This window comes from Zootoca vivipara, chromosome 13, assembly GCF_963506605.1.
Source record: "Zootoca vivipara chromosome 13, rZooViv1.1, whole genome shotgun sequence".
NCBI lineage: Eukaryota > Metazoa > Chordata > Lepidosauria > Squamata > Lacertidae > Zootoca > Zootoca vivipara.
In genome coordinates this window covers 17,619,681-17,630,610 of record NC_083288.1, presented here as the reverse complement: position 1 = coordinate 17,630,610, position 10,930 = coordinate 17,619,681, and the positions used below count along the sequence as shown (strand labels likewise).

The 10,930-nt window shown below is 48.1% G+C and overlaps 1 protein-coding gene across 1 annotated transcript; it reads right to left on the bottom strand.

The window, feature by feature from the left end:
* Window positions 1-378: 378 nt before the first annotated feature.
* SOST (sclerostin) lies at window positions 379-9,259 on the bottom strand. Its single transcript, XM_035137218.2, has 2 exons — window positions 8,870-9,259; window positions 379-3,641 (listed from the first exon to the last, which is right to left on the bottom strand). Exons 1-2 carry the CDS (start codon window positions 9,096-9,098, stop codon window positions 3,220-3,222), a joined length of 651 nt encoding a protein of 216 aa, XP_034993109.1. The 5' UTR covers window positions 9,099-9,259; the 3' UTR covers window positions 379-3,219.
* Window positions 9,260-10,930: the final 1,671 nt, after the last annotated feature.

The window sequence follows — 10,930 nt, the reverse complement described above, 5'->3', positions numbered from 1 at the left end:
GAGCGAAGGAGAGGCTGCATGCCAGTTCAAGAAACTTCTTCATGAAGGGGTTTTTGCCTTTATGAGCCTCCTTTCTTTAATAAAGCCTCATTTACGAGCTTTAATAAAGAAGCTAACTGCATGCTCCCTCTTTGGCCTGCGAGGGACCTGATTTCCCTGTCAGCCCCTTGGCAGTCCTTGAGCTCTGATAATGCCTCTTTGTTGCCTGGGCGGAGGATAGAGAGGGTGTAAAATCCATGTCTGTGGCTCCACCCATTTTTGCCTCTGACCCCGCCCCCCACAGGTATGTAGAGGAGCACATGGCTCTCAGGTTAACAACCCCTTGCATTGCACATTTAAAAAAACAAAAAAACACCAGCCATCATTTTCCATGGACATGACTTTATTCATTTAATACTTTTTAGGAATATATCTGTATAACTCTGAAACGTTAAGCTAAATATCTCAGGAGCAGGATTGCCCGGTTGCGACATGATGATGAAGAACAAAGAAGAAAGAAAGCATAAATACTTTTTACAGGGAAATAATAAATATGCCATTTTAATCTTGGGAAATGCAGCTTTTCCGTTGCCAAGTCCACCAGTGGAAACAAATCCTAAAGGCCACACACACACACACACACACACACACCTTACAAGTTGATGAAGCAGGAACAACTGGGGAAGGGACATGCCCAGGTGCTGAATTTTGTCTCGTTTAGAGCAGGTTTGGAGGCCAGCGACATCCAACATCTGGAAGTGCTGCGGATTCAGTACGGGCTGTCCAGATGTTGATGCCTGGAGGATGCTAAACGAATGGGAAGGGAGCACTAAACCAACCACAGCTGAGCTCATGCGCAGCACATGTTTCCCACTGCCGAATAAGTGAAACTCACACATCTGGATTTAGGGAGGGAGATGTCCAAGTCGAGGGAATGAACTCCAAGGAGGAGGCTTGAGGCCTGGGTGCTGCTCGTTTCATAAATGGAAAATTACTTTAATTCCTGTTTCAGTGATGGCGGAATTGGCAGCACGTTCAAAGTTCTCTGGATCAGCCACGAGGCATCTAGAACTAGGTCTCCAGTGGATAGAATATTGGTCTTTGTTGGGGTTCAGATCCTAGCTTGGCCATAAGTCTATTGAGTGCCTTCTGGCAAGTCACAATCTCTAAATATGCCCACTTACTTAGGACTCAGGGCTCGTCTTTTAACTCCCCCCCCCCCCTGCTCTTTCCAGGCACAAGTCTGTGGTTTAAAATGTGATCTGAACAATTTTTTGTTTTTGCCTTGGAGCTTTCCATGCAAAAACCCGCTTTTTGGCGCTCAGTCGGAACAAATGTCAATTTGGGTTTTCTGCAGATTGCCATTTGTGCCAATTCAGCTTTAAAGAGCGGGTTTTCATGTAAAACCTCTGGAGGAAGAAGGAAAAAAAGATGCTCAGACACGGAGCATTAAAGCATGGACCGCGCCTGGAAAGAGCAGAGGAAAGTTAAGTGTGGATAATCCCTAAGTCTTGCTGAAATCAGCGGGACTTACTTCTGAGAAGGCATGGATAGGATTGTAACGGACGCAAAACTAACACAAATGGAGGAAGCCCCTTTTGACTGCAGTGAGACTTGTCCCCGTAGGCTCGGACTGCAAGCCTCGCTGGAGCAAAATGGGAATATCTATGACTTCCTGCACAAAAGGTTTTTATTGGGATGAACAACACTCGCAGCACTACGAGTGCAATGGAAATTCTTTATCCTTGGTTATTGTTGCTGCTGCAGCAGCAGCAGAGGAAAGGTCTTCCTCGGTGTTTTAAAGGAAGGTTTCTAGCCCTCATTGTTGCAGAGAACAGCTTTTAAGCATATCAGGTGTGTATTGGCATTGTAGAAACAACATTCTAGTTCTAATCCAGATCAAAGGCTAGAGAGGGGGTGGGAGGAAGTGGCTAATGGCTAAACCGACAAGCACATTATACTGAGTTGTACCAGATCAACGGCACCCTAAGAATCAACAAATGGTCAAGACAAACAAGGGAGCACTAGAGTGGGTCCATATGTGCCGAGGTTGAGGCACCTGTTGATGAACACATCACAAATGAAAGGAGTAACTTTATGGGGCAGACTTCTAACTTCTGCATAGCTAGCGTATCTGGTTCACGTTTAGAAACCTATTTCCACAAACAGATTGAATCCAATTGACTGGAGCAAATGAATCTGGATTCCCTCTGAATCGCCTTGTGTTCATTAAAACCGCCCCCAGTCCCAAAAGAAATATTTTTTTCTGCCACTTTGAGGACTAGAAACTTATTTTGCCTTTCCCTTTAAAACAAAACAATAACAACCTGGGACTCCTAGAATACTAGTAAAAGGCTGCTGCACGGTATATACTATTTGATGCTAAAATAGCAAGCCCCACCTAGCCTTCGAGCACCCTATGTTTATATAGAAGTCAGGCTCTGTACAATATGGCATGGTTTTAAAAACTCCCCCCCCCCATTCTTTTGAGTTTCCTGGTCCAACTTGCCCCTGCAAAGTGAGCTGTGTGCCAAGACGTGTGTGCATTTGGCACTGTATAATAAGGCGTGATTTAATTTTTAATTTTTTGAAGCTCCCCATTTCTCCTGGCGAATGGAAGGGCAACCCAACAGATCACAGGACAGGAAGCCAATACGTCCTGCTGACAAAGAGCTTAGCGAATAGTTCAGGCAATGCTGTGTGGCACAACAAGGAGCGACGCATTAATGTGCGGCCTGCGAAAAAGCAAGGATAGCAGAGAAGGCGTGCAGGTGAGCACACACCTGGAGAGATGTCACCTGGTTCTAAATTGATGTTTGCTTTCGCAGAGAGGCGCCAGTCCTTTGTCAAACAGAGTCAGGGCAAGGAAATCACGAGGGAGGCAGTGGAACAAGAGGGCCCTGCTCACCCGCTTTGGCCTGTCGAGTCACACCACCCCTTGCGGACCCTCTGAGCGACTCATCTCTCAGGCTTCCTCCAGCTCAGGTTCGCTCTGTCCATTCCCCACCCCACCCCACCCTTCGCCTCTCTCATCCGACCACCTTGAGAAGAGTCGGATAGCTTTTGGGCTGCATGAGCTCTGAACCTCCAACCGGGGCAGTGGCCATGAAGACCCCTCGACACCATCCCCCGCTCACTCCATTCCATGTTTATCCATTCGCCATCAACAACAACGAAAAGGGAGGGTGGGCCATGCAGAAAACAAAAATCTGGGCTGGGCCTCGCCGACGGCCCCTCCGCTTAGTAGGAGTTCTCCAGCTCCGGCTGGTTGGCCTTACTGCCCCTGGCCCTGGAGAGACGTGGCTTTTTGTTCTTCTGGGGCCGGGCGGCCTCTTTGCTGAAGTCCTTGAGCTGGGAGCGGTTGTGGTAGCGGGTGTAGCGCTTGCACTTGCAAGCGGTGACGGCTCTGATCTTGATAGTCCGCAGCTCCTCGTCAGGGCAGGCCAGCTGGAGACGCTGAGAGCGGCTGTGCGCCGGGATGCAGCGGTAATCCAAAGCGTTCTGCCGCCACCATTTCCCCTTGCCGATGGAGTTGGGGAGGAGGTGGGAGGGGAGGCACTGACCGGAACAGACCAGCTCTCTTAGCGGCTTGATGCTGCGGCACAGACCGTCGGTGATGTAGCGGGTCGAGTATGTTTCCCGGCAGCTGAACTCCAGTGGTTCTAAGAGAGAAAGAAGGATGGGTTATTTTTTTGTGGAATAGCCAGCATGCTTCAGTCGAATTACTGCATGAAGGGGTTAATACCATAGAGTTAGCTTCCCTGTCAGGCCTTGGGAGGAGGGTAATCAAGCCTATTGTTTCCCCTCAGTAGCCCCACCAACTACTAGGATCTTTGGGCCTACACACTTTTGGATTTTGTCCCACCTATTACCAGTATGCAGCATCCGTCACTTCCCCCAGAGGAAATGCAGGCTTTGATCCTGAAAATATTCCACACCCACCCAGACGGCACTAGATGCTCTGAATGAGCAGAAAACCAGCCGTCAAAGTCTTCAATGGGTTCTATTGACTTTCAGATCTGATTTGCTATTCGGCAGGAGCCAAGTAGAGTTTTCTATGCACCACTAAAGTTCTGGCCAATCGGTGAGCTCACCTGACAGGGCATCGGTTAGCCTGTTCCAAATTCTGAAAAACAACAGCTGTACCACTGGGAAGTTCCACTTCAGACCAATGGAGGGCGCTCTCATGGCTGAATATTCTTTCATTTAAAAAAAACCCTCAATGCATAAAAAATATGTGGAGTAGGGGGCGGAACCCGCTACAGACTAACTGTAAACCACTTGGAGTTTTTTTTTCCCCCTCTTGCAATTAGTCATATATAAATTTTACTAAACCCACCTGCAGGCTGAAGTGGTACAACCCAGAAACACGGTTGCCACCTCCTCATCTGCTATGGCAGAACTAGGCAGATTCTACAGGACCTTGGAGAGCTCCTGGAGGGGGAGCAGGTGTTGTTCCGACAATGACCAGATGTAAACAGGGAACTTTAGTAGGGGAATAGTTTTGCTGGGTGTCTCTCCGCTCCTGCTTCTTAGCCGGCAGGAATTTAAAAGGACAGGGCCCTTCCTTGAAGCTGGCCACTTTGGCATGGCTAGATGGCTCCAAGACTTGCCCTATGCCTTCTTGATCAGGAGATCGCAGGGGAGTCACAGAGACCTTGGTTACTGTGAGTGAAGGTTGTGGATTCATATTCCTTGCTTGTAGAATATGAACCCCCCATTCTCCAGGGCAGAACAAAACATAGGAGTGAAACTTGGATGGCTACAAATGGAGTTTAGACAAATCCCTGGAGGATAAGGCTATCAATGGCTACTAGCGATTTTTCCAGCATTGTAGGTGGTGTGCTTCTGAATACTAGTTACTGGGGAGAGTGCTGTCACACTCGGGACCTGTTTGTGGGCTTCCTATAATCATTTGGCTGGCCCCTGTGAGAACAGGAAGCTGCCTAGGGAACCAGGCGGAGGGCCTTCTCGGTAGTGGCACCCATCCTGTGGAACGCCCTCCCACCAGATGTCAAAGAAATAAACAACTGTCTGACTTTTAGAAACAGAATTTAAAAAATTCCTTCCAGCAGCACCTTAGAGACCAACTAAGTTTGTCATTGACTTTTAGAAGACATCTGAAGGCAGCCCTGTTTAGGGAAGCTTTTAATATTTGATGAATTATTGTATTTTAATATTTTGCTGGAAGCCGCTACCAGAGTGGTTGGGGAAACCCAGCCAGATAGGCGGGGTATTATCATCATCATCACCACCACCACCACCACCACCACCATCATCTTTGGCCTGATCCAGTAGGGCTCTTCTTGATTATTGCGATTCTCTTTGTCAAGAGGGCCCCATAGATTGTTCTTTCAGCTAATTTGGAAAATGTGGGGTCTCGGGAGACAGTCTCTGACTTGCATTTTTGCAGGCCTCTGAGTAATAGGACAGCACAATGACCATCCAGAAATTGGACTCAGCAAAAACTTTGATGTAACTTGCCAAAAAAGAGAGAGGGGGATCATTCAAGGGGAATGTGATGGCGTTGGGGCTGCAAAAGTTCCAAGCAACCCCCCAACCCCTTTAACAACAAAAATCAGCAAGGAGTAATATGCAGATAGGCTACACAAAGGGTTTGTTTCTCAAAGGGGAGCTGTTCTGATAACAGAGAGGAACAGGTATGGCTATGACCCAGAGGAAGAACATTCTAGAATTGCTTGCTCAGCCTAATTTCAGGAAGGTGACTGTTTCCTCAGCAAAGTATGAGCTTCCCCCATGCGACAGAAGCAGGAAGTGGGCTGATAATCCGGGAGACGGACCGTGGGAAGGAGCCCGCGAGGGTGCCAACTTCTCATGCGGTTGTTGGCGACAAGATCCCACAGACACACATTGTCAGAGGGCTGTCACTTACGCCTCAGAACAGCCGCACGCTCCGGGCCGAGCGAGATGTCACTGTCATTGCACGAATAGCAACGGCACCTGCTTTTATTTTTATTTTATTTTTATTTAGCAATTGGCATTGTGGGGAGGGCAGGGTTTTCATCAGGACCACAGGGCGGGGGGGGGAAGAGGAGGTTTGAGCCTTCCCTCCCCAGCTGCAGTCCTGACAGGGATGCCCCTCCTCTGCACACACGTGAAAAAGAGAACAAGGCTTTTGCACCTCCATGTAGCTACAAGCTTGTCATGCAAAGCCTAACCAAGTATATGGTTCTGTTCTGTGATACAAGATACTCTGTGAATTCCAACCCTTGTCCTCTTGTGATTGAGGTGCGGACAGGATCCTGTGGGTTGCCGCCAATACTGGTCCTACTCAGAGTAAACCCATTAAGGCTCACTTCGGTTCATTAATTGCAACAGGTTTGCTCCTCGCTGGATACAACCCTGTGCAGTAGGATTTTTGCAAGTATATCGAAGTTAGGATTTCCCCACAGACACACCGATGTTTTTAGAAGGGGCTCGATCCCACCGCCCTGAGATTAAGTTTCATGCTCTACGGGCTGAGCTATTCTAGATCCAATCCCCATTTCCGGGTACATTTCCAGGTGCTTCAGTCCAGGTCGTGGAGAAAGGGGGAACTTTCGTACACCAGCAACCTCAAAACGGAATGAGTTACATCTAGGGGTTCCCAAAGGCTTCGTATGGGGAAGCAAACAGTAGATTTGTTTTCCCCATCTGCAAACTGTTTAGTCAGAATTACTTTATGAGTAAGACCCCCTTCTCTCACCCTGTCATGGCAAGGCACATGCTGGGTGCTTATCCATGCACAGATCTGGTTTTCAGGCGAAGTAGCTCTGTCAGTCAGTCCTTCCCTCGCAGCCTGCCATTTCTAGCAAGTTTATGTGGGGCAGCCTTCTACTTTGGCACGGGACATTGGGAAATAGGCTCCTTTCGCTTTTTCCAATCTCTGGATCTCCACATCAGTTTGCAATTTTTTTCTCATGAAAATTCACCAGCATTTTAGTGCAGATATCTCCCAATGCTTTTGTTTTTGTTTTTGCAAAATCGGTTTTCCCCAATATAATGCATTTTCGTATCTTATTTTCACCAACATATGACTTTTTATGCACATTTATCTTAAAAAAATTATCATTTTTCTTCACTTACAAAAATGGACATTTACCCTACCATGTGCCCTTTTGTACACATTACTTAGCTGAAGAGCAGCTTTGCAAAATTCAGACCGGTGCAAATTTTTAAAACTTCCTATATTTCACATCTTGTTTTAGAGAATGTGAATTAAGTCGGTTCGCCTTTAAATGCAAATTGAATCCAATTTCTCCTCCACCCCTAGAGGTCAGAACGTCCTACTGTCTCATTGCAAAACCTGTAAATAGAGCCCTAATTGAATATATCATCCCACAATACTCCACATATTTCAGGACAAATTGCTACCTTCTTAAGAGCATTTTCACACATGTCCTTTGGCAAGCGTTCCTTTTACGATCTAATCATTGATCGTGCAGGACAGGAAGCAGAGGAGACATGCTTGCAATGCCAACAAACATTCTGGCCGAATAGGTTTGATGTTTAACAAAATCTGGTCGAAACTAAAGCCACTTTTAAGTCTCATGGATGAAAATGGCTACAGGGGGATCAAATGGCTGTAGAAAATTATTGGCCCATGAAGTGTGAAAGCTTTTGTGTTACACAGAGCTCCTTTGCTAGGGAACGGTTCTTGGCCGTACGCAACAAGCAAGGCAGATTACAAGAGGCAGGTGTGGTCTTCAAGGCATGTTGTGTTGCAGGGACCTTACTGAAATGAAGCGGGTCAGGATCTAGTCCATGCCTAGACTGGGAGACCACGTGGGGCTGTCCTAGTCCCAAGGCATGGTCTGAAGGCAGGTTGTGCTGCAGCCTTCATTGAAGGCAAGCAGATAGCTCAGTTGGTAGAGCATGAGACTCTTAATCTCAGGGTCCTGGGTTCAAGACCCACATTGGGCAAAAGATTCTTGCATTGCAGGGGGTTGGACTAGATGTTCCTCATGGTGTACCTTCCAAGTCTTCTATGATTCTGTACAGATCTGTGTCTGACCAGTGCCTGGGCAGGAGACCACCCGCGAAGACTGCACAATGCTGCCTTTTGTAGGGTAATGTAATTCCTAAAAAGTCATTTCAGGAGCCCAGTCACTAAATCTTTAGCAATTGTGGCGGGCTGGGACGATAGCTCAGGGGAGAAAGCACAGACTCTGAATGCCAAGCACTCCAGGTTCAATTCCCAGCTCCTCCAGGAAAAGGATCTCAGGTTGCAGGGGAAAAGTTCCATCGCTTAGAAGCGGAGTAATTGCTTTCCTCCTGAGTGCAATTCCCAGCATCCCTGGACAGCTGCTACTGGTCCATGTGAACAATGCTAAGCCAATGGTCTGACTCCATAGAGGGCCCCTTCTGCTGTTCCTCCTCCTATCCCAGCTAATGGGAAATACCTCTGCCTTCACCTAGAGACCCTGGAGAGCTCCTGCAAGGCAAAGTTCACAGATAGCTCAGCTGGAAAGAGCACGAGACTCTTGATCTCAGGGTCGTGGCTTCGAGCCCCACATTGGTCAAAAGATTCCTGCATTGCGGGGGGGGGGGGGGGAATGGAATTAGATAACCCTGGGGGGGGTCCCTTCCAACTCTATGATTCTATAAAAACGAAAACCAGGGATGGTGGCACCTGTCGGCTTCCAGATCTTGATGGACTCCAACTGCTATCATCCTGGACCACTGGGATTGATGTGAGTTGGAGTCCGAGCACATCTGTATGACCACAGGTTGTGGAACAACATCAAATGTGTGCACTAACCTGCAGCAAACCCTACCTGCTTGCTCTGCTACAACAGCCAGCTAGAGATGAGCACACGCCTGAGAACTAGAAGAGGTCTCTCTCTCTCTCTCTCTCTCTCTCTCTCTCTCTCTCTCTCGTTTTCCTTACCCGTCCTGCCCAGGGCAAGTTGCAGGTGCCTCTCTCCTTGTTGCGCCCGGTTGTTCATGGTGTCGTTGTCACTCTGGACGTACGGTTGCTCGGCCGGTGGCTCGGTATTCTCCGGGAAGTCGGGCACGATCTCCGTGGCATCGTTTTTAAGCACTTGCCAGCCTCGCCCAGAAGGGAGGAAGACTTGGAAGAAGATGCAGAAAGAGTACAGAGCCTGGGACGTCTGCATGTTCAGGCCAGGCAGCGGCGGGGAAGAAGGCTGTGGGAGGGATGCCTTTCCGTCTTCTTGTCCTCTTGGAGCCTAAGCGATGCAAAACCAAGGCCTCCTTTTTAAATTCCTTCTTAGAAACCGGCCGGCCAATGGCGGGGGAGTGGGAGGGGCCAGGGGTGTGTAGGGGTGTTGAGTGGGGTGTTTGAAGATTCATTCATGCCAATTTGTCTGTGGAGAGAGAGAGAGAGAGAGAGAGAGAGGAATTTGTCGGGTGGGGGGAGCTGCGGTTGGAGCATCTACAAACTCTGTTTATCCTCACCCAAGTTTTTCTTGCTCGCTTCTTTCAAGGAAAGAAAAACTGGCCAGGCAAGGACCATGAGTGGGTTTGTCATAGTCTGTATAGATCTGCCAGACATTTCTCCCGCCACTCTTGGACCAAAAAAAAAAAAAAGTGAAATAAAATAAAACTTTTTTTTTTTTGTCTGCCTGGACTCCAGCGAGTTTTCTGAATGGTTCAGAGCTTAGATGGCAGAGTTTCCTGATCATAATCCTAGAACTGAGAAGTATGAAGGGATGGGGGAACTCTGTTAGGAAAACTGCACACAAACCCAGACTGGGAAATTCATACACCTACGATTTTCAAGCAGCTACCATGTGCTCGACATAGCTCTCTGGAGACAATGCGGCCCAAACTTAATCCTCTTGGGCCAATCTGACAGGCAATTCTCCTATTTAACAAAAGTTTCCTTCAGACCCGTGGATCCTGACCGATGATGATTTTTAGCAGAAATTCCACCTGGTGTCAGAGGGAGAGAAATTCCCAAGGGATTAAGATTATAAAACAACAGTATGAATACTGGAAGCGGCCTTATATTCATAGAATCGTAGAACTGCAGAGTTGGAAGGGACCCCCGAGGGTCATCTAGTCCAACCCCCTGCAAATTTGCAAGAATCTCAGCTAAAGCATCCATAACAGATGGCCACCCAACCTCCGCTTAAAACACCCTCCAAGGAAGGAGAGCCCACCACCTCTCTGTTCTACTCTGCTCTTACTGTCAGAAAGTTCTTCCCGGTGTTTAGTCAGAACCGACTTTCTTGTAATTTGAAGTGATGGGTTCGAGTTCTACCCATATTGAGTCAGAGCTTTGGTCTATCTGGCTCAGTGCTGTCTGCACTGATCGGCAGCAATTCTCCAGGGTTTCAGAAAAGGACTCTTTCCCAACCCTACTGAGAGCCACCAGGGGAGCAGATGTTCTACCGCTGAGCAATGGCCCCTTGCTCCAAAGAGGAGCTCTGCTGGGCCAGATCCACGGTCCAGATCCTGTTTCTAGCCTCCTATTTCTCACAATGACCGACCAGACGTGCTTCTGGGAATCCACTCTAAATTAAAAGAATCTTCGATCGTCTTGATTTCTTATTCCTCGAGCGAGTTTCGCCATTTCTGCATATTCCAATAGTTTTTGCTGCCACTCTACAATGGCTCCCAGTACATTTCCGAGCACAATTCAAAGTCTTGGTGCTGACCTTTAAAGCCCTAAACGGCCTCGGCCCAGTATACCTGAAGGAGCGTCTCCACCCCCATCGTTCAGCCCGGACACTGAGGTCAAGCACCAAGGGCCTTCTGGCGGTTCCCTCCCTGCGAGAAGCAAAGTTACAGGGAACCAGGCAGAGGGCCTTCTTGGTAGTGGTGCCCGCCCTGTGGAACGCCCTCCCAGCAGATGTCAAGGAGATAAACAACTCTCTGACTTTTAAAAGACATCTGAAGGCAGCCCTGTTTAGGGAAGTTTTTAATGTTTGATGTTTTATTGTGTTTTTAGTATTCTGTTGGGAGCCACCCAGAGTGACTGGGG

Excerpts from the sequence above, each read along its gene's own strand:
- SOST (XM_035137218.2), bottom strand. The coding sequence starts at position 9,098 with ATGCAGACGTCCCAGGCTCTGTACTCTTTCTGCATCTTCTTCCAAGTC. Across the intron at positions 3,642-8,869 it reads ACTTGCCCTGGGCAGGACGG|AACCACTGGAGTTCAGCTGC; the intron begins GTAAGGAAAACG and ends TTTCTCTCTTAG.